Source organism: Schistocerca serialis, chromosome 2, assembly GCF_023864345.2.
Source record: "Schistocerca serialis cubense isolate TAMUIC-IGC-003099 chromosome 2, iqSchSeri2.2, whole genome shotgun sequence".
Lineage (NCBI taxonomy): Eukaryota > Metazoa > Arthropoda > Insecta > Orthoptera > Acrididae > Schistocerca > Schistocerca serialis.
In genome coordinates, this window is record NC_064639.1 from 424901864 (window position 1) to 424924682 (window position 22819).

The window sequence follows — 22819 nt, forward strand, 5'->3', positions numbered from 1 at the left end:
ACAGGAGTGAGATCCAGACGAGGTTACCAGGCTGGTAGACAACAGGGCGGTGGCTCACATCATGCCTTTGGCGATCGTTTTCTTGAGCCTACAGCATGCAGAGTCAAGCTAACTGCCAAGCTTCCTCAGCTCTGGTCAACACCTGGCTGATGTAGTCATCATCCACGTCATTAGGCTGTATCGGAAACATAGTGTCCATCATTGTCATTGCCTCATGCCCATGCACCAGGAAAAATGGCATAAATCCTGTGGTGTCTTTGTGGCAGTGTTGTGGGCAAACGTCACCAAAGGTAGCACCTCATCCCAGTTGCTCTGCTCAACATTGATGAACACTGATAGCGTGTCAACCAAGATCTTATTAAGGCATTTCAATAAACCCGCTAGTTTGTGGATGGTAGCCCCATGTGATGGGTAATGTTGCACTGACATTGGGAACATGGAACTTGCATTAAGAAGCTTTCAGTTCCCATGGGTTTCACTCTGAAATTTGAAGTTACTGTGCTCTTGACTGACTAGGGGGTCTGGCATGGATTTTTGACTGAAGAAGGGGTCCACCAGCTGAAAAAGTTGGGAAGCCCTGATCCAGGGTATTGTCAATTCGTGGAAGAGGGTAAACGTCCTTTTTAGTTATCTTATTAAGCTTCCTTTAACCAACAGAAAAGCGCCAACTGCCATCCTTCTTCCTGATAAGAACCACTGGTGATGACAATGGGCTCTGTGAAGGCTCAAGGCTGAATGATGTCATTCTTCATCATTTCCTCTACCTTGTCATGAATTATTCAATGTTCCTTTGCTGACACATGGTATGCTCTCTGGCTTATTGGTTGATGGTCTCTAGTGCTAATCCGGTACTTGACCGCCGATTTGTATCATTTGCTCTTCACCTGTGAATTGAAGCATTCAGAGAACTCTTGAAGAATGGCAAGTAGCTTCTTCTGTTGTTCCTTATTGAGATCTGGTGATAACTCGAGCTAGATGATCTTATCTCATAGTTGGAGCGCTAATTTCACCCACAGATTTGGCATGGGAGGTTTCTATGATGCTCAGCTGTTCTGCAATTAACAGCTTAGTGTCTGCTATGCACATGCATCTTGGAAGGATCTGCAGTTCTCAGTGACAGTTAACTATCCACATTTCACCAAATCCGTTCTTAAACAAGACAACAGAGGCTGGGATGACCACGTTATTCTTCAGTGCTATGCTTCTCTTACATTCCTCTACAAGATCCAAGGGTTGATGAATAGCATGACACATGACGGCTACCTTTCTAGTGCTGACTGCAGGAGTGATCACTTCATACGGCATACATAGTCTCCACACACATTGATGTGCATCTTCCTGTCCACACTATCTCATTTCATCTAGCATAATATTCGAGTGACTACAATCTATATTTGCCTGAGAAGCTTTCAAAAAGGCCCATCTGAGAATGACGTCATGACTACACTCTTGTAAGACAATGAATTCTAAGGGGTGTGTATGGCCACTTATACCCACATGAATGACATGTCTTCCTGTAGGTTTTACGTATTTCCCATTAGCCACCTTCAGCAGAGATGTTTCGTTGTCGACGAATACGGTTTTCTGCAACTGGCAACGCTACTTTTCCGAAATGACTGAATATGATGCTCCAGAGTCCACAAGAGCTTGGGCTGCTTGGCCATCCCTGAGGATATTGACATAGTGTCCTATCATTTTTGTAGTGAACAACAGCGGAGGATTTTTCTCTTTGGCAGCGTCACCTCCAAGGCAGGTCCCACCCTTTAGTTTTCCAGGTTGCGGCAGCTAGGTGACCAGCTGGAGCCTCTAAACAGTGATGGAGACCTTGATTGACATGTTGGGGTGCGTCCTCTCCAGCGGCTAGATTGCGGCGATGGTGACTTACGGCATCCTGCACCCACATCTTCTTGTTCATCTTTGTCGTCTCAGAGTCGGCATCGGCTAAGATCGGTCTGCTGTCTCTGGGTCTTCCAGATGTCAGTCTTCCTTGATGCCCAAACAGATTCTTCATGCGGCATTGTAGGAACATAATTTCGCCTGGGTCTCTACTTTTTTACCATTTAAAGGGAAATGAAGGACGAGAAATTGGGTTCAATATCTTCCTCTCTTATGTCCTCTTGAAACGTCTCAGTTTTATGCTCATTGTGCAATCCAAGTGCCTTTTGAACTTCCTCTCTCACTGTCTGATGAAGAACACTTGTGAAATCAGTTTCTTCCTCCATTGCAGACATCAATATGATGATTGGAAGCCATTCAAATTTCTTGTATGTAATTCTTTTTTGATGCATTGTCTCAATATACTTTCACCATTTTATGAAGTCATCTGCTGTCAAAACAACCTTCAGGAGTAGGGCTTGATACATGTCCTCAGCAACACCCTTCATGAGATGTGCAACCTTATCTTCCTCCTTCACTCTAGGATCCACTATTTTACACAGCTCCAAGATGTCTTGAATGTAGGATGCTGTCATTTCTCCTTGCGCTTCTGTCATTGTGTGTCGCCGGAATACTTGCACAGTTTCGCCTGGAATACTTCTCACCTTGTGAACTTCTCCTCGTTTTTCTCATACTATTGCTTGACAGTGCCCTCCAAGTAGAAAAATACGTTAACCAAACACACAGTGTCATCCCAAGTGTTAAATTTGGCTATATGCTCATATACCTTCAGCCACTTGTTTGGATCTTGGCCATCATGTGTGGTGGCACACAGTTGCTGTCATCATAACACCCTCTTCTTCTTCTGTCTTTGATAGATTGTGATCTGTTGAATATGGCTCAAACTCGGGTTTCTCGCCACATAAACGGTGGCTCTGTCATGGCCTGATGGGAGCCACTGTGTCACTGATAATGTGTGATATCAAAAGTTCCAATACCCCGCGTCTCCACCAGAATAATATCATATAGAAGAAGATGTGAGTAGATGAATGACGAACACTAACTTCACTTAACGAATGTTTATTCAGCACCTACAAGAGCCCCCCCAGGGGGTCCACAACTCTTTTGTGGACACGTGCGTAGCGAGCACGGGACCCCGAGCTAATGTGGCCCTCCTTCCTTTCCGGGCTGCATACCTTCCCTTCCCTTTCCGCATCCCTCCCCGTCCCCCATCTTCGCCCCCCCCCCCCCCTCACCTTTGTCTCTTTCCTTCCCTTTCTCCCCCTCTGGGAGTATGGTTTGTGCCTACGTCCGGAGACGGACGCTCGAAACTGTTCCAAATTCCTTGCTTTTACACTTGCAAGACCTCGTCCTTCCTCTGTCCTTCTGTTTTCCTTCCCTCTTCTCCTTGCCCTTTTCTCCGCTGCGGCGTTTGAGACCCCCTTTTCTTTCCTTTCCCTTTCTCTTTTTTCCTCCGTGTGCGTGTCTGAAGGCCGACCCACGCACTTCCATGCGTAGCCGGTGACGGGGTAACGCGTAATTCCCCGCCCCGGGTAGACAGGTAGGACACGTACGTACCCCCTGGTAACGGCCAGGCCCAGGGAGGGGTGATTACCCGAGCTGATACCTTCCGAAAGTGCCGATAGGTCCCTCCGTCCGTTTGTCGGGAGGTGTGACCTGAGGTGTGAACAATCACCTAAGGCGGGTGTGCCCTCGGTGAGGGCCCCCACAAGGGAGGAGCGCGCCATCGGAGACGCCGGTAATCATGGGGGATTCTTCCGCAATGGTTTCCTCACCTTCCACTATGTCTGCTCACAAACGTAAGTTCACTGAGTCTCAGCCACAGACGGTTCTTCCATCGTTGCCACAGTTCCTTGTTGTTTCTCGGTCTGACGAAGGTCACGACTTTTCCACGGTCAACCCTTTCATTATTCAGAAAGGTGTCGACGCAATTGCGGGTCCTGTAAAGTCTTGTTCCAGATTACGGAATGGTACCCTGTTGTTAGAAACACACAGTGCCCTCCAGGCTCAAAAATTGCTGCGTACTTCCCTGCTCCACACCTTCCCTGTCCGGGTGGAACCGCACCGTACCTTAAATTCCTCGCGTGGAGTCGTTTATACACGCTCCCTCGATGGATTGTCTGACGAAGAAATTCAGCACTACCTGTCTGACCAGGGCGTCACTGCTGTTCATCGGGTTATGAAAAGGGTTGACTCGAACATCATTCCAACCCGCACTGTCTTCATGACATTTGACAAAGTTCAACTCCCATCAAAAATCAAAGCAGGCTATGAGATAATTTCTGTTCGCCCTTATGTCCCAAACCCTACGCGTTGCTATCGATGTCAGCGGTTCAATCACACCAGCCAGTCCTGTTCCAATCCGGCCAAATATGTTACGTGTGGCAAGGATGCCCATGAGGGTGCTTGTCCACCTCCATCCCCTCACTGCATCAACTGTATGGGTGACCGCGCTGCTTCCTCTCGAGATTGCCCCATTTTTAAGCCCCCCAGGGGGTCCACAACTCTTTTGTGGATACGTGCGTGGCGAGCACGGGGCCCCGAGCCATTGCAGCCTTCTTTCTCTCCCGGGCTGCATTTCCTTTCCCTTCCCCTCCTTTCCCCTCCATACCCCTTTACCCTCGCCCTCTCCTCTCCCTCTATTGGTGTCCTTGCTTATGTTGGCCCCCGCTATCCTCCTGGTTCTGTTGGTTTTACACTCCGGCTTTGTTGCGTAATCATCTCCTCCTTTCGGCATTCCTTGGTCCCCTCTGGGGTTTGACCTCCATTCCAAAATTTCTCTTCTGTAGTGTGAGCCATTTGGGGAAGAGCACCTTACCTAGTGTCTCCGACGTGTGCCCTCCTAGTATATTCCACCTTTTCTTCTACGTCGTTGTCTGATGCTAGGGTGCATAGCCAGCACGGTAGCCAGCCCGTGTGGTGGGGTCGCTATGTACCCTTTTGGTTGAGCCCCCTGAACACACAGGGATCACACTTCTGATACCTGAGCTGTGACCTCCTCATGCATGCCTTGGAGTGGTTGCTCGTCATCCTGGAGCATCGGAACTCCCGGCAATGGCCGCCGTGCCAGACGGCCCTTGCTGTGGCTGGGTGGCGCCCATGAGGAGAGCCCCTGATCGGAGTGGGTGGTATCAGGGCGGACGCTATGCAGATGAAACGCATAAGGGTCCAAACCTCTGGCCGCTCTTCTGCGGCCGTCTCTCTGCGTGGTACTGATTCCTCAAGTGCTGCTTCTCTTGCCCCTTCGGCCTTCCCTTCCGTGGCTACCCCCTGGGAGGAGGGTCAGGCCCGTCGTCTAGGGGCAAAGCCTTTCCCCCGTTATCTAGTTTGCACCAGGACTGATGGAGATACTTTCACCAGTGTCAAACCTTTATTCTTTGTGGAACACATTGAAGACAAGTTCGGCGAAGTGGACTCCCTGAGCAAGATGCGGTCGGGTTCGTTACTGATAAAAACTGCTTCGGCTGCCCAATCTGCGGCCCTTCGTGCCTGTACCCATCTTGGCACAATTCCCGTGTCCATTACCCCTCACCAGTCTCTAAATATGGTACAAGGTGTGATTTTTCACAGAGACCTCATCCTTCAAACTGATGAGGAACTTCGGGACAATCTCGGACGGCGGGGTGTTCACTTTGTTCGGCGTGTTCAGAAGGGTCCTAAAGATAATCGTATTGATACTGGTGCCTTTATCCTGGCCTTTGAAGGGGATACCCTTCCTGAGAAAGTTAAGATTATGGTCTATCGCTGTGATGTGAAGCCGTACATCCCACCTCCTATGCGGTGTTTTAAGTGCTTGCGTTTTGGCCACATGTCTTCTCGCTGTACCCAGGACCCTCTCTGTGGTGACTGTGGACGTCCACTCCATGAGGGGAGTCCCTGTGTTCCCCCTCCTGTATGTGTAAATTGTCATGGTAGTCATTCTCCACGTTCAGCAGATTGCCCAGTCTATAAGAAAGAAAAAAAGATACAGGAGTATAAGTCTCTTGATCGTTTAAGCTACACAGAGGCCCGTAAGAAATATGCACGATTGCACCCTGTGTCCATGACATCTAGTTACACCTTGGTTACATCTTCATCCCTTCCTCCCCCTTCCTTACCCCCGTCCCGGACCCCTCTCCTTCCCCCCTCCCCTGCGGCTCCCACACCTTCTCCTCTGGGCACCGCTCCCCCTCCCCAGCCGGAGAAGTGTCCCACTCCTTCGGCGTCTGCCGGTCAAGGGCGCCTCTCCCGGGATGCCCCTTCCCGGCACCTTCCAGGTCAAAGGTCTGCTGCAGCGCGGCGACCGCGAGAGCCGCGGTCTATCGGCCCCCAGGTCGCCCGGTCTCTTTCTGTTCCTGATCTTGCTGCAGCTGGCTCCATTATGCCACACAGCCCTCCTCGATCTCAGCCTGAAAAGAAGAAGAAACATAAGTCCCGGGACAAAGAGCCTCTGGTGTCACCGGAGGTCCCTTCCCCGGCTTCACAACCGGATTCTGACCTGTCGTTTATGGATGTCGCCCCCTCCTTGTCGGTGACGGGTGGGGACCCGGCGGTATGACTGGATTTAGCGTGTTCAGCCCTCATTTAAACCATCGTTCTGTGGTTCTCCAATGGAATTGTAATGGCTACTATCGTCACCTTCCGGAATTGAAATCCCTTCTTTCGTCCTACTCAGCAGCTTGTGTGGTTCTCCAGGAATCTCATTTTACTGATGCTCACTCACCGACCCTCCGTGGGTTCCGTGTTTTCTGTCGAAATCGGGTCGGACCCTTGCGGGCTTCTGGTGGCGTTTGTACGTTGGTCCGTACAGACATTGCTAGCACGTGGATTCCTCTCCAAACTACATTGGAAGCAGTTGCTGTTAGGGTCCACTTAGACTCTGCAGTCACAGTATGCAATCTTCATCTCCCTCCTGACAGGACTCTTACACCTGTTGCCTTAACCACCCTTCTTCAGCAACTTCCTCCTCCCTTCCTCCTCCTTGGGGATTTTAATGCTCATCATCCTTTGTGGGGCAGTGCCTTTCCATCTAGACGAGGTCTTCTTATCGACCAATTTATTGCAGACCACGACCTGTGCCTTCTTAATGATGGCTCCCCTACTCATTTCAGTGCTGGTCATGGTACCTTTTCTGCCATTGATCTTTCTCTTTCTTCTCCCTCTCTCCTCCCTCCTCCCTTCATTACACTGGTCGCCACACGACGACCTTTGTGATAGTGACCATTTCCCGTTGCTTATCACGCTCCCTTCCCGCTCCCCGATGGAGAGGTTACCTCGTTGGTCTTTCCACCGCGCCGATTGGCCTCTATATACTGCACAGGTCGAGTTTTCTCCCTCTTTGTCGGGTTGTATTGATGACGTCCTACGTGACGTGTCTGACGCGATTGTTCGCGCTGCTAACCTTGCTGTCCCGCGCTCATCTGGACAATTTCGTCGTCGGCAAGTCCCGTGGTGGAGTACGGCCATTGCCATTGCCATCCGTGATCGCCGTCGAGCTTTGCAACACTTTAAGAGGCACCCATCTGTAGCCAGCCTTTCTACCTTTAAGCGCCTTCGCGCTAAAGCCCGTTATTTAATCAAACTGAGCAAGCGGATATGTTGGGAACGATTCGTTTCTTCCCTTGGTTCCACTGTCCCCCTGTCACGGGTATGGGCTACACTTCGCTCTCTCCAAGGTTGCCATCGGCAGTCCACCCTCCCAGGCCTTCACCTCCCAGATGGCATTTGTACGGACCCATTAGTTCTCGCAGAACATCTTGCGACCCATTTTGCAGTGGCATCAGCGTCGGCCTCCTATCCAGCTGCTTTCCTTCATCAAAAACAGCAGGCTGAAGCTGTCCCCTTATGTTTCACCACTTGTGAGTCAGAATCTTACAACGAACCTTTCACTGAATGGGAATTTCTTTCTGCTCTATCTGCTTCTCATGATACGGCTCCTGGCCCAGATTCCATTCATAACCAGCTGCTTCAACATCTCAGTGCTCCACAACGGCACCATCTTCTTCGGGTGTTTAACCGTATCTGGCTCCAGGGTGACTTCCCTTCTCAGTGGAGGGATAGCATTGTGGTTCCTGTCCTTAAGCCTGGTCAGAACCCCCTATCTGTTGATAGCTATCGGCCAATTAGTTTGACCAATGTTGGTTGTAAGTTACTTGAACGGCTGGTAGCCCGCCGGCTCACTTGGGTCCTCGAATCTCGGGATCTATTGTCCCCTTACCAGTGTGGCTTTCGAGAGGGACGCTCTCCAATCGATCATTTGCTTCGCTTGGAATCCGCAGTTCGGCAGGCTTTTTCCCAGCGCCGCCATTTGGTTGCAGTGTTTTTTGACCTTCGCAAGGCCTATGACACGGCCTGGCGCCATCACATCTTACTAACCCTTCATCAGTGGGGTCTTCGGGGCCCACTCCCGATTTTTATCCGCCAGTTCCTGATCCATCGGTCATTCAGAGTTCGAGTTGGTACTGCTTTTAGTTCTCCACGGACCCAGGAGACGGGCATCCCACAGGGTTCTGTCTTGAGTGTCCTTCTTTTCCTCATTGCTATCGATGGACTTGTGGCCTCTGTCGGTCCCTTGGTCGCCCCTGCCCTGTATGTGGATGATTTCTGCATTTGGGTTAGTTCCTCCTCGATGCCATCTGCAGAACGGCAGCTCCAGGTGGCTATACGGCGTGCCTCTGCATGGACCCTCTCCCACGGGTTTCAATTCTCTCCTTTAAAATCGCGGGTGGTCCACTTCTGTCGCCGTACTACGGTCCACCCTGATCCAGAGCTCTATCTCGCTGCACAAAGATTGCCTGTGGTTCCACAGTTTCGTTTCCTAGGTCTTCTTTTCGACAACAAGCTCACTTGGCTGCCCCATATCAGACTCCTGAAGGTAGGATGTTTCCGTAAACTCAATGTCCTTCGCTTCCTTGCCCACTCCTCCTGGGGTGCGGACCGTTCCCTCCTCCTCCGTCTTTATCGTGCTCTAGTTCTGTCACGTTTGGACTATGGTTGTCAAGTTTATGGTTCAGCTGCTCCTTCCACGCTGCACGTGCTGGATCCAGTCCACCATCGTGGTATCCGTTTGGCCACCGGTGCCTTCCCTACTAGCCCTGTTGATAGTCTCCTGGTTGAAGCTGGGATCCCCCCCCTTTCTGTTCGGCGGTCACAGCTTCTGGTGTCTTATGCCCTTACTATCCGTTCTTCTCCCGCTCATCCTTCCTATTCTATCCTATTCCCAGACCATGGACGTCGCCCGCCTGACTCCCGCCCTCGGGCGGGTTTACCGGTTGGGCTGCGCCTTGCGTCTCTTACCCGTGATTTTCGGCTTCCTTCTTTGTCCTGTCTTCCTCGCTCCCTCCCCTCTACCCCTCCTTGGTTAGTTCCTCGGCCTCGAATTCGGATGGATCTCCGCCGCGGTCCGAAAGATTCCATCCCCCCGGTGGTGTTCCGTTCCTTTTTCCGCCAAATTTTATGGGAGTTTCGGGATGCTGTTGTTTTTTACACTGATGGCTCTAAATCTGCTGATCATGTTGGGTATGCCTTCACGTCCTTTGTTGGAACGGAAAATCATCTACTGCCACCCTCATGTGGGGTGTTTACTGCGGAATTGATGGCAATTTCCCGGGCCCTTACCTTTATTAAACAATCCCAACACAACCGCGTTTTGTTATGTACGGACTCGATGAGTGGCCTTCTTGCTATTGACCGGTGTTTTTCGCGCCATCCCTTGGTCTCTGCCATCCATGACCATCTCGCTGATCTTCACCGTGCTGCTTGTTCCATTGACTTCCTATGGGTCCCGGGCCATGTGGGTATCCCGGGTAATGAGCTCGCTGATCGTTTGGCTGGGGGAGCAGTTACTTACCCCCCGTTTTCTGTAACCCCTCCTGCAGCGGATTTACGGCTTCACATCAAATCCCACTTTGCACAGTCATGGGCCAATTCTTGGGAGGCTACTCCACTGTCTAATAAACTTCGTGCCATTAAGGTGAATACAGGCCCATGGCGTTCTTCCTTTAGGCTCTCCCGCAAGGACTCGACCACACTGTGTCGTCTCCGCATTGGCCATACCAGGCTGACCCATGGTTTCCTTTTGCGTGATGAGCCACCCCCGCTATGTGGTTGTGGAGCCTTCCAGTCAGTGGCCCACATTTTGGTTGAATGCCCCCTTCTTTTGGCTCTGCGTGCTAAGTACAGACTCCCCCACACTTTACCTTTGATGTTGGCTGACGATTCCCGGATGGTCTCTCTGGTTCTAGATTTCCTCCGGGAGAGTGGTTTTTATTCTCAGTTTTAAAGTTTTTAATCTCCCTCTGGTGTTGGGGCAGGGCGGTGAGTGTTTGGGTGTCTCCCACTGTAGGCAGTGTTCAGAGATTCCCGATTCACCTCCCTGACCGGAATTCTCTTTTCTTTCCCTTTTACTCTGTTTTTACCCCTTCTTTTTAAGGCTTGGTTAGTTTTTCTATTCCCATACGTACTTTCTGCATTATAGCAGTTGTACCTTTTAAGTCACAGGTGGTCTTGCCTATGCTGTTTCAGCATAGTGTTGGGTTCGTTCTCTTGCCAACTTCCCTCATTTGTTTTTACTAATGACAACGTGACTGCCCTTTTACGTTTCCCCTTTATCCATTTTATTTTTCTGACTATACTGAGATGTCCCGTTAGCAGAATGGAGTCTATTTGAAACAAGGGACTGATGACCTTGCTGTTTGGTCCCTTTAATCTCAAACAACCAACCAACCAACCATTTTTAAGGATGAAATAAGAGTGAAGGAGAAGGTGTCGACCTTTGCTGCTCGAAAGTTACTCGCCAGTCGACAGCCCACCGTGCCTCAGAAAGGAAAATACAGCACTGTCCTTGCTTCTCCTCGGCCAACAAAGGAGGCGGCCACGCAGACTTGCGACCTCACATTTAGTACCACGGTCGTCAGATCGGCCAGCGCAAAGATCGCCCGTTCAACCTCACCACTTTCGCCTGCCCACTCTATGGCTCACCCTTCGTCGGGTTCTGCTAAATCTCGAGCCCAAAAGTCAGACGCCAAGTCTTCGAAAAAAGAGTATTCTCGTGAAGAGTTTTTACGTACTGCAACTTCACAACCATCGGTTCCTCCTTCATCTAAACATCATACCTCCAAGAAGGCTACGAAGAAACACAGTTCCTCTCCTTCTCCGCCAAGGCGTGTCCCATCTACAGCACCACCTGGCGGAAATCGCCCTCGGCCATCTTCTGTGTCGCCGAGGCGCACTGGTGGTGGCCGGTCAACTGGCCGATCGTTGGTGGCAGGAGCTGCTCCTGACCAACCTATGGATCAGGATCTTCTGCCTTCGACTGAATGCCATTCCATGCTGTCGGTCGCAAGTTCTGAGCAGTCGTTGAGTTGACAGCACCCTTGGTCACGTTTCTCCATTTTTTGTTCACCCTATGTCCATTATCCACTGGAATATCCACGGAATTCGCGCCAATCGGGATGAATTGTCGATCCTCTTACGATCCTACTCGCCGGTCATCTTCTGTCTTCAGGAAACAAAGCTGCGTCCCCATGACCGCTTTGTTCTCCCTCATTTTCAGTCCGTCCGATATGACCTCCCCTCAGTTGAAGGCACTCCAGCCCATGGAGGACTCATGATTCTGCTCCATGATACTCTCCATTATCACCCAATCCCCTTAAACACTTCCTTCCAAGCTGTCGCCGTCCGTCTTTTCCTTTCTGGATACACGTTCTCTCTTTGTACGGTATACACTCCATCGTCTACACCAATGGCACGAGCTGATCTCCTTCATCTTCTTGATCAGCTTCCACCCCCCTATTTGCTGGTTGGGGACTTCAATGCCCACCACCCGCTTTGGGGATCTCCACATCCTTGTCCACGTGGCTCACTATTGCTAGACGTCTTCCACCAAGCGGATCTAGTCTGCCTCAACACTGGGGTCCCCACATTTTTGTCTGCCTCCACGGCAAATTTATCTCATTTGGACCTTGCGGTTGGTACTGTTCCGCTAGCTCGGCGCTTCGAATGGTTCGCCCTTGATGATACACACTCGAGTGACCACTTTCCATGTGTTCTTCGACTGCAGCCTCAACTGCCATATATGCGCTCGCAACGCTGGAAGTTTGCCCAAGCCGATTGGACACTTTTTTTGTCTCTAGCGACATTCGATGACCGTCGCTTTCCCAGCGTCGACGATGAGGTCACACATTTTACCGACGTTATTCTCACAGCTGCGGAACGTTCAATACCACGCACCTCCGAATTGCCCCGGCGCCCCCCAGTTCCTTGGTGGAATGAGGCATGCCGTGACGCAATACGTGAGCGGCGACGTGCTCTTCGCATTTTCCGTCACCATCCAACCTTGGCCAACTGTATCCGATATAAGCAGCTCCGTGCGCGATGCCGTCGCGTCATCCGCGATAGCAAGAAGGCAAGCTGGAAATTCTTTATTAGCTCATTTAACACCTTCACTCCCTCCTCGGAAGTTTGGAGTCGGCTTCGACGGTTCTCAGGCGCGCCTAGTTTCTCCCCGGTCTCTGGGCTCACTGTCGCGCATGATACCTTAGTGGACCCCATCGCAATTTCTAACTCATTGGGTCAGCACTTTGCTGAGATTTCGAGCTCTTCAAATTACCCGCCCGCGTTTCTCCCGAAGAAACGTGCAGCGGAAGTGCGACATCTTGCTTTCTCCTCTCAAAATCGCGAAAGCTACAATACTGTTTTCTCCATGCGGGAACTCCAACATGCACTCTCTTCTTCTCGCTCCTCCGCCCCAGGACCGGATGGTATCCATGTCCAAATGTTGCTGCATTTATCCACCCATAGCCTGCGTTACCTCCTTCGCCTTTATAATCGAATTTGGACTGACAGTACCTTTCCCAGGCGATGGCGGGAAGCTATTGTCATTCCCGTTCCGAAACCTGGAAAGGACAAACATCTCCCCTCTAGCTATCGCCCCATTTCTCTCACGAGTAGTGTCTGTAAGGTTTTGGAGCGTATGGTGAATCACCGTTTAGCTTGGTGGCTGGAATCCCGCAGTCTTCTAACACCAGCCCAATGCGGATTCCGACAGCATCGTTCTGCCGTTGACCATCTTGTTGCTCTCTCAACTTATATCATTAACAATTTCCTCCGGAAACGCCAAACGGTAGCAATATTTTTTGATCTGGAGAGAGCATACGATACCTGTTGGAGGACAGGCATCCTCCGCACACTGTTCTCTTGGGGCTTTCGAGGCCGGCTGCCCCTTTTTCTTCACGAATTTATGGCAGAGCGCACATTTAGGGTGCGGGTGAACACTACTCTCTCCCGTACTTTCTCCCAAGAAAACGGGGTACCCCAGGGCTCCGTGCTGAGTGTTGTACTGTTTGCCATCGCCATTAATCCAATTATGGATTGTCTCCTTCCTGATGTCTCGGGCTCCCTCTTTGTGGACGATTTTGCGATCTACTACAGCTCTCAACGGACCAGCCTTCTTGAAAGACGTCTTCAAGGATGTCTTGATCGCCTCCACTCGTGGAGCATCGAAACCGGCTTCCGTTTCTCACCCAGTAAAACCGTTTGTGTTAATTTTTGGCGACGTAAGGAGTTTCTTCCGCCCTCCTTACATCTAGGTCCTGTCAACCTTCCGTTTTCCGACGTCGCTAAATTCTTGGGTCTTATGTTTGACAGAAAACTGTGCTGGTCCTCCCACGTTTCCTATCTTTCGGCTCGCTGTCTGTGTTCCCTTAACACCCTCCGTGTCCTGAATGGTACCTCTTGGGGAGCGGACCGAGTGGTCCTTCTCCGCCTCTATCGCGCCTTAGTGCGCTCGAAATTGGATTATGGAAGCATAGTCTACTCCTCTGCTCGGCCGTCTATTCTTCGGCGTCTCGACTCTATCCACCACCGTGGATTACGTTTAGTGTCTGGAGCTTTTTACACCAGCCCTGTGGAAAGCCTTTATGCTGAGACTGCTGAACCTCCGCTGTCCAATCGGCGGGCAGTCCTTCTGAGTCGTTATGCTAGCCATCTGTCTTCCATGCCTGCTAATCCAGCCCATGACCTTTTTTTCGACGCCTCCTTTGATGTCGGGTATGCAGGCCGCCCCTCCTCCCTACTACCCCCAGGAGTCCGCTTCCGTCAACTGCTCCATTCTCTTTCCATCCGCTTTCCTAAAACCTTTTTGACAACTTGGGGTACAGCACCGCCTTGGCTCCGTCCCCGGATCGACTTGCTCAGAGACCTATGTCAATTTCCCAAGGATGGTACCCCTACACTTGTTTACCGTCGGGCATTTGCTGCTCTATGTGCACAAATGACGGAAGCCACATTTATTTACACCGATGGCTCGAAAACATCGTTAGGTGTAGGGAGTGCCTATATTGTTGGCGACACCCCAAATCACTTTCGGCTTCCCGACCAGTGTTCGGTTTATACTGCGGAGCTTTACGCTATTCTCCAGGCTGTCCACTACATCCGCCGCCATCAGCGGATACAGTACGTAATCTGCTCAGATTCTCTCAGCTCTCTCCTAAGTCTCCAAGCTCTTTACCCTGTGCACCCTCTGGTCCACCGGATTCAGGACTGTCTGCGCTTGCTCCACCTGGGGGGCGTCTCAGTGGCGTTCCTCTGGCTCCCGGGACACGCTGGTATTTGTGGAAATGAGGCGGCCGATATAGCGGCCAAGGCTGCAGTCTCTCTTCCTCGGCCAGCTATTCAGTCTCTTCCGTTTACCGATCTACGGAGCGGTTTATGTCGCCAAGTTGCTCATTTATGGCATGCGCATTGGTCAACACTTCCCCATAATAAACTGCAGGAAGTGAAAGCCCTTCCTTGCGCTTGGACCTCTTCCTCCCGAACGCGTCGTCGGGAGGAGGTAACTTTAGCTAGACTCCGGATAGGGCACTGTCTTTTTAGTCATCGACATCTTTTAAGCAGTGATCCTCCCCCACTCTGTCCCCACTGCTCTCAGCTGTGGACGGTCAAACACCTTTTAATTGAATGCCCCTATTTTAATCCGTTACGCTCCCGTCTACAGCTATCGCCTGATCTATCGTCGATTTTAGCAGATGACACGCGCTCAGCTGACCGCGTTCTACAGTTTATTAGTGACAGTGAAATGACGTCAGTCATTTGAGGCTTTTTTTTGGGGGACAACCAACCCCTTTCTATAGTGGATTTTTAAGCATTCCTTCTCCTTTAGTTTCTCAAATTTTATGACTTTGTTCCCATTGCTGCTGATTTTAAATTTCGTTTTTTTCCTGTTTTCCACGTCACGGGTTGGGCGCTAATGACCATAGAAGTTTTGCGCCCTAAAACCAAAAAAAAAAAAAAAAAACCTACAAGAGCATAGAGTGAACTCCCTCCAGCCAGAACACACATGGTATATATACAGCTACAGAACATTCGAGTACAGTGATTCTTGCCATTTTTGGATACTTCTAGAATGTACTTGAACCAAATACAGAAATTAAAATTCAGGTGAGTTTTGAACTCACAACCCTCAATGCCACAGTCTAATATCATAACCACTACACTATGGTGACTGTGCTACTCAGCTTCTTCTGTGAGAATATCATAGCTTCATTGGGATCATATTGTTTCCTTGTGAATGGTGACTGTTGTCTTTTCAGATGAATCACATTATATGCTCCAGCAGACAGATTGCCGATGGTGTATATGATGTGAAATGTCTGAAAGCAAGAAAGAAGGGAGTGTTAAGGTCTGGGAAATGTTTTTGTTGCATTAGCTAGGTGGTCTCATCATTCTGGAAAGCACAGTGGAATAACATAAGCATGCCTCTACGGGAGTCAGCATGGCCCCACATCCCTTTTGGTACCTTTCAGAACCTTACGGACTGTTTTTCCTGCGCATATCACAGTGGTCCATGTTGAAAAATGTGGCTATTTAGGCTTTTGACAAGTGGTCACCCTAATGTGACTCAACAGTGTAATACGAATGTGAACTCCTTTGCCAAATGTAAAAGATGATAACTTTGTGTACATTTATGTGCAGTCACAATTCTATATTATTTTTAATAACAAGGTAGTGAGAGGTGCCTGTTCCATGTTCAATGGTTGGATTAAAAGTGCTTCATTTATCATGGGGAGTTCTTCCCCTCTGGAACCATAGTTCAGTATTGTTTCATGTGATGTTTTGTCGTAAAAAATGTCGTGTGACTAGGGCCTCCCATCAGGTAGACTGTTCGCCGGGTGGAAGTCTTTTGATTTGACGTCACTTTGGCAACTTGTGTGTCGATGGGGATGAAATGATGATGATTAGGACAAAACAACACCCAGTCCCTGAGCGGAGAAAATCTCTGACTCAACCGGGAATCGAACCCTGGCCCTTAGGATTGGCATCCTGTCGCGCTGACCACTCAGCTACTGGGGGCTGACATGTTTTGTCATGCTTGCTGTGTACAAAACCATCCCAGTCCATTTTTGGACAATTAAAGTCTCTCCAATAATGATCATACATTTGGGAAATGTAAGTTCTAGCAATCTAGGTTCTGTCTAACATTTCAAGTTACCTTTCTTGGGGTGTGGGGTTGGGAGGGGGGGGGGGGGGGGTAGGCGGTTGTCCTGTAAGTCATAAGGAGGAGGATAGAAGTTTATACTCACACTTGATACTGAATTTTGGCCTAACAATTTTACATACAGCTCCAGTTTCAGTCTAAGTGAGTTCTAAGTTCTTGTCACCTCCATTTCCCATCACCCTATCTTATCGAAATTCCATTAAACATACCCCAACAATCTCACTGCTGCCAAATTAGGGTTTTAGCCAGCTTTATGTACCTAATATTAAATGCAAGGTTCACTGTCTTTCATGAATGTTTAAAACTCTGGAACTTCGTTGTGAATGCCCTGGCAGTTGGCTACTAGGATTTTAATAGTTTCATCTGTAAATGGTCAGGGTGCAGAGGGAGTTCCTACAGTAACACTTTGGGTTCTTCTATGGCTCTTGTCATGTAGACTGGATAGAGTGTTCTGAACTCTGTTGCACAAGTGTGAGAAATAGCACCCTGGCTTGTCACAGAACCATCAAAATTTCTGGCTGAAGCCTTCCACATGGTTCAAAACTACAGACTGAGAGCTTAGTTGAAATTCTGTGACCAAATGGAATGTTATACAATTTTGTTTGACTACAGTACCATCTATAAGGGCATTGAAAATGGGTTCAGATAAAACTTGCCTAGGTTTTAGCATTGCTGATAATATGCAACTGAAAGAAGGGATTTTTCACTTGAATAACTGAAGGTGATAATATTTTCACTCGCACTGCACTTCCTTTTAGTATGAAACTATTATTGTCACATTGTGGACTCCATTGTCTGTGCAAAGTTTTAATTGAAACACTTTTTTGTGGAATGGACACTTCTTGTGATATTATTTTGCAAAGATTAAACTGGGACACCCTATGTATAGTTTATTTATGTTAAGAAATTTACCACCAAGTGCAGATAAAGATACTCTGTTGCAGATAATTCGTAGAGGTAAGCCAGATGAGCCATTTTATGCACAAGGAAAATGGCTGAAACAAACTGGTGACATCAGTGCCCGCCTCTACCCAGCAAAAAAAGTGACAAACTTGGTGAATGTCATGGGAGCTGGTGACTGGTAAGCATCATCTCAAAAATAAAAGTGAAATCACCTACTATGTGCTATTTATGTTGTGAAAAGTGTTATTAATTGTATGGCAAGCAACAGCATTGATTGTGAAGCCACATGGAAAGTAGTAATATACTGTAAACATTAAGCTACCCAGTAGTAGATAAACCACAGCTTTTAGTGTAATATAGGAGATGGCAGCTTTTTTCATAGTTTAAGCATGACTAGCATGAAGTGGTAAAGTGATAGTTCATACAGTCAAAACAAGGCACTGACTATTACGTACTGATGATTGGACCCTAAGCACATAACATACTGATAACTTTTCTTCCATTATCTTAGTGTGTTTAATCCATGTCAATTGAAACTGGTATTCACCATTTTATAGTTTATAGATTATTTATGGTTGATGATGTAGAGTTGTTTTCCCTCTTTAAACTGAAATTTGAGCTATTTTTAGGGTTCCATAACTCAATCAGTAAAAACTGAACACTTAGAGGAACATTTTGTTGTCTGTCTCACAGTTATGACATTTTTTCCCAGGAACAGGTAGAGGTACCAAGTTAAATTTATATCACATACTAAGGTCTATGGTCCCTTGGTGGCCTGAAAAAAGCTTGATATGTCACCTCTGCATCTATTATCAGTTGCTCTTTACATCCTCGTGCTCCTTTGCAACAGCCTTTTTGTTCTTCATTTATAATTTTGTTCTGTGTTGTGTGTGTCATTAATTTCTGTGTAATAACTGAAGTTAATATTTTGTATATTGTTGGTAGGCATGTTATGGGGTGATATTTTGCTGGGTTTGCTGTGTCTGCTTGATCTTTAGGTTTCAGATAAGTTATTCCTTGTGTAAGTGTATCAGGGACTGTGTATGGGTCTGCAATGTAACTGTTAAATAATTTAGTTACATGTCAATGTGTTGAGGTGAACTTCTTTAGCCAGAAATTTGCTATTTTATCTTTTCTGGGGGCTTTCCAATTGTGCGTAGAATTAATTGCTCGGGTGACTTCATGTTGCAAAATTATCACTTCAGGCATTTGTGGTATCATCTTGTATGTGTCTGTTTCTGCTTGTATCCATCGTGCATGTCTATTATGTTGTACCGGGTTTGACCATATGTTGCTCCAAAAGTGTTCCATGTCTGTTATGTTTGGTGGATTGTCTATTTTAATGTGTGTGTTATTGTCTGGTAAAATTTCTTTTGGTTTGTGTTGAATGTTTGGTTTTGTTTCCTTCTATTTTATCTTTTTTCATATCTTCTAAATCATTTGGCCAATGCTTGTAATTTCTGCTTCTTTTCATCTAATTGCTCTATCGCTTCTTGTTGTGAGATTTTACCTAACCTTTTTCGTTTTCTGTCTGATATTTCATTTCTTATAAATTGTGTTAGCTGTCCAATGTCTTTTCTCAGTTTTTCTATTCTGATCTGTAGCCTGTGTTGCCATGCTGGTTTTGTGGGTTTCTTCTGTGTGTTGGTTGGGTCTGATCTCTGCCTAGTGTGTATATTTAGTGTAGTGAGTGCTCCTATATAAACCAGTAGTTGTAACTCTTCCATAGTTGTATTTTCATTTATTTTGTTGTGTATGATTGTGTTGATAGTTGTTATTGTTGTTTTGACTTGTGGATTATTTGGTGGTCTATGCAAGAATGGTCTAATGTCTGTATTTGTGTCTTTGTATTCTATATATGTCAGCTGAAATTTTTCTTCTATATCTAACATGTGTGTCCCTTCGTGTTCTATTTGTGCTTGTTCTGGTGGCTGTCTTAAGATTTCGTTTCCCTCTGATTGTTTAATTGATGTGTGTTGTTCTTTGTTTGTTTGTTTTCTTCCTCTTCTTCTTCTTCTTCTTCTTATTATTATTATTATCATCATCATCTCTATACGTAATTAATTTTGTGTAGAAACCTCAGAACACAAGCTCTACTTGCACTTGTTTGGTTTTTTTTTTTTTCATTATATTCAGTGTTAATTTATTACATGTACATGCAAAGATACTTGAGCATTTCATTTCCCGCCTCAGCTGCATTCTGGAGGTTGTATATGTAAGTATAATGTTGCTGTCATCAACTAAACAAATTTTTTCTCAAATTTTGTCTGAAAAAATCCAACAACATAGGCAAGCACAACTGATGTTTTGATTTTCATTACTGCAGTATTTTTCTGATTTATTTCTTGAAACATATTATCCTGTGTTTGCAGATGACAAAATGCTTGGATCAGAATTTGTAGAGCAATCCTTTAATGCTTGTCATTGTTATCACCTCCATATCATATAGTCATTTTGATCAGCACAATTTTAAATTGTTTTAAGAAGATAAAAGCACTGTTAAAGCTAGAGCTGAATACAACATGTTGAAAATTTGAAGTAATCTGTACTATTTTTAAGATTCATTTTATTTCTTTTACTTAAACTTGCCCTCATTTTAAGAGCTACTGTGATCTTGAAATGTTCTGCAACAAAATTTCTCAGGTAAGAATACCTTTAATCTTATACTTTGACTAATATATTAATTCAGTGCCTCAGTTATGCTCCTCTCAATTCAGTGGATAAGCACAATAATAGACTATGACTAGCGTAGTAGTTCACTGCTTCAGTTTTTCCAACAGGACTTTATAGGTTAGTTCAGATTAATCTTGAACTTTGGCTAATGTAATAATCCTACCCACCAGTTTTGTAGAGTAGTGATAGACTTCCCACTTAGTCTTACATAACATGTTTTCATTGTCTGTGATACTATTGCACTCATTTACAGCTTGGCTGCTGGTTTCATAAGAGGCATGTTGCTAGGGCTGTCCGAGGAGAGGTGTGCTGCTGTGGGACTAGCCTGTGCCTCTGCTGCCCTTAATAATGACTGTGCTGTGCCAGTTCGCCTTCTTTCTGAGAATGCTATCAGACAGACCACAGCTGCCGAATTTCTATCACTGCATTAAGTATAATGTGTAGATGGCGTTTACCAAGCTGGAATTATCATGAATGTGAGAATGATGGCAGAGGGATGGAATTGGTGATATTTTTATCTGCTTTGCAATTTAACTGTAAATAAATCTACATTTTTATATTCTCTTAATTGGGAGGCAGAACTTTGTCATATTCATATCCTTAAAACACAGAATAGTAACTGCTATAATTTTATGCTGTATGGTTTTCCTGTAAAACATGAAATGACTACAGCAGTATGTGTGTAAGATTGTAGCAATGTAGAAGTTTAATTGCACATGATACCCAAGCCACAAAATGTGATGATGGTTTTTGGAGCGAACTGAAACCAGTCATAATAAATAGAAGAAAAACTTTATGATGCAGACAATGAATAAAGTGTTTTAAATTATTAGGCTTATGGATCCTAAGGCAGTATATCACAGATTAAAACTTATATAAAGTAATTTAGAAGTAATTCCCAGAATTATCAATATGAATAGTTTATTAAACAATGGAAAATCCAGGATGGAATGTAACAATACCATGAAGAAGAAAGTTGCTACTCACCATATAGCAGAGATGCTGAGTCGCATAAGCGCATGTGCGCACGCACACATGAACACACACAACTAGTGTGTCTGTGTCTTCTATTGTTGATGAAGACTTTAATGGCCAAAAGCTTTATTTGTGACAGTCGTTTTGTTGTACCTATCGTGGCTTAACATCTCCACTATATGGTGAATAGTTTATTAGCATTACCCATTATTTGTTAGTGCATTTTGCAGAGAGCCTATAATGACTGAACCTGCTTGTTATTAACTCGACTTATTCCACATCCCAGAGTGGTCTCCTTCACAACGGTGTTTACAAAATATGTATGAATTAGTGAATTAATGTGACATGCACACACTAATTAGTATACTGCTACTCTTTTCCATTGTGCCATCTTATGCTAGGCCATTTTGCCACACAAAACAGCAGTGAGATGCTTTTAGCTTACAGTGACATAAACTGCTCCAAAAATGCAGACTTTTATTTTAACATCTCCATACTCAGGTGCAATATTTGTGATTGCAAGGATTCTCATATTTTAACTAGTTTTTGTATGGAAAAGGTAAGCGAAAATGAGATACCAGACCATCTTTATGCATCAAAGTAAAAAAAAAAAAAGTTTCCAAAAAGAAAAAAGTAACATGTTACTAACTTGCATTTTTGACTAATGACTATTAAAGCAGAGTGGATTAAGTCTAAATATGATCCACCTTTATGTCAAAAGCTAATGCTCAAGGTCTTCAGAAATTTCTTTGTGTGAGTTGTTTGAGAGTGTTTACTTTCCTGTCCTGCTAAAATTATATCATTGATTTAAATCAGACCACAATTTATTACTTTTGACCATTACATTATTGTTGTACAGATAGCTGAATACAATTTCTGAAAAACTGATGCCTTTTCTAGCATTCACAATTTTCTGCAAATATGAAGCATATCCCATGAACAGAAAAATGTATTAAGTATTCCAGTCTTAAGTGAGGGGCGTTGGAATAATGTACAGAACTATCTCAGTGGTATTAATTTACTGCAAAATTAATGAACGAATTTTGTTGTTGTATGTGATAACTTTATTATTTATCAGAAAACTCCACAGGCATCAACACAAACTTCGCAAACACTCATCATGCTCTGTTTGTTCCTGAGATCATGTTGTTGTTGCTGTTGTTGTTGTTGTTGTGGTCTTCAGTCCTGAGACTGGTTTTTGATGCAGCTCTCCATGCTACTCTATCCTGCGCAAGCTTCTTCATCTCCCAGTACTTACTGCAACCTACATCCTTCTGAATCTGCTTAGTGCATTCATCTCTTGGTCTCCCTCTACGAATTTTACCCTCCACGCTGTCCTCCAATGCTAAATTTGTGATCCCTTGATGCCTCAAAACATGTCCTATCAACCGGTCCCTTCTTTTTGTCAAGTTGTGCCACAAACTCCTCTTCTCCCTAATTCTATTCAATACCTCCTCATTAGTTATGTGATCTACCCATCTAATCTTCAGCATTCTTCTTCTAGATGTCAACAAATTTCTCTTCTTCAGAAACGATTTCCTTGCTATTGCCAGTCTACATTTTATATCCTCTCTACTTCAACCATCATCAGTTATTTTACTCCCTAAATAGCAAAACTCCTTTACTACTTTAAGTGTCTCATTTCCTAATCTAATTCCCTCAGCATCACCCGATTTAATTTGACTACATTCCATTATCCTCGTTTTGCTTTTGTTGATGTTCATCTTATATCCTCCTTTCAAGACACTGTCCATTCCATTCAACTGCTCTTCCAAGTCCTTTGCTGTCTTACAATGTCATCGGCAAACCTCAAAGTTTTTATCTCTTCTCCATGAATTTTAATACCTACTCTGAATTTCTCTTTTGTTTCCTTTACTGCTTGCTCAATATACAGATTGA

General features: G+C 46.0%; 1 protein-coding gene across 1 annotated transcript in view; it reads left to right on the forward strand.

Annotated features, from left to right (window-relative positions):
* LOC126456035 (uncharacterized) overlaps positions 1 to 20500 on the forward strand; it is a 329352-nt gene extending 308852 nt beyond the window's left edge. Inside the window, exons 8-9 of the mRNA XM_050091791.1 lie at positions 17314 to 17450; positions 20199 to 20500. Of these exons, the coding sequence (XP_049947748.1) occupies positions 17314 to 17450; positions 20199 to 20376 (315 nt within the window). The 3' untranslated portion in view covers positions 20377 to 20500. The remainder of the gene's footprint in view (positions 1 to 17313; positions 17451 to 20198) is intronic.
* Positions 20501 to 22819: the final 2319 nt, after the last annotated feature.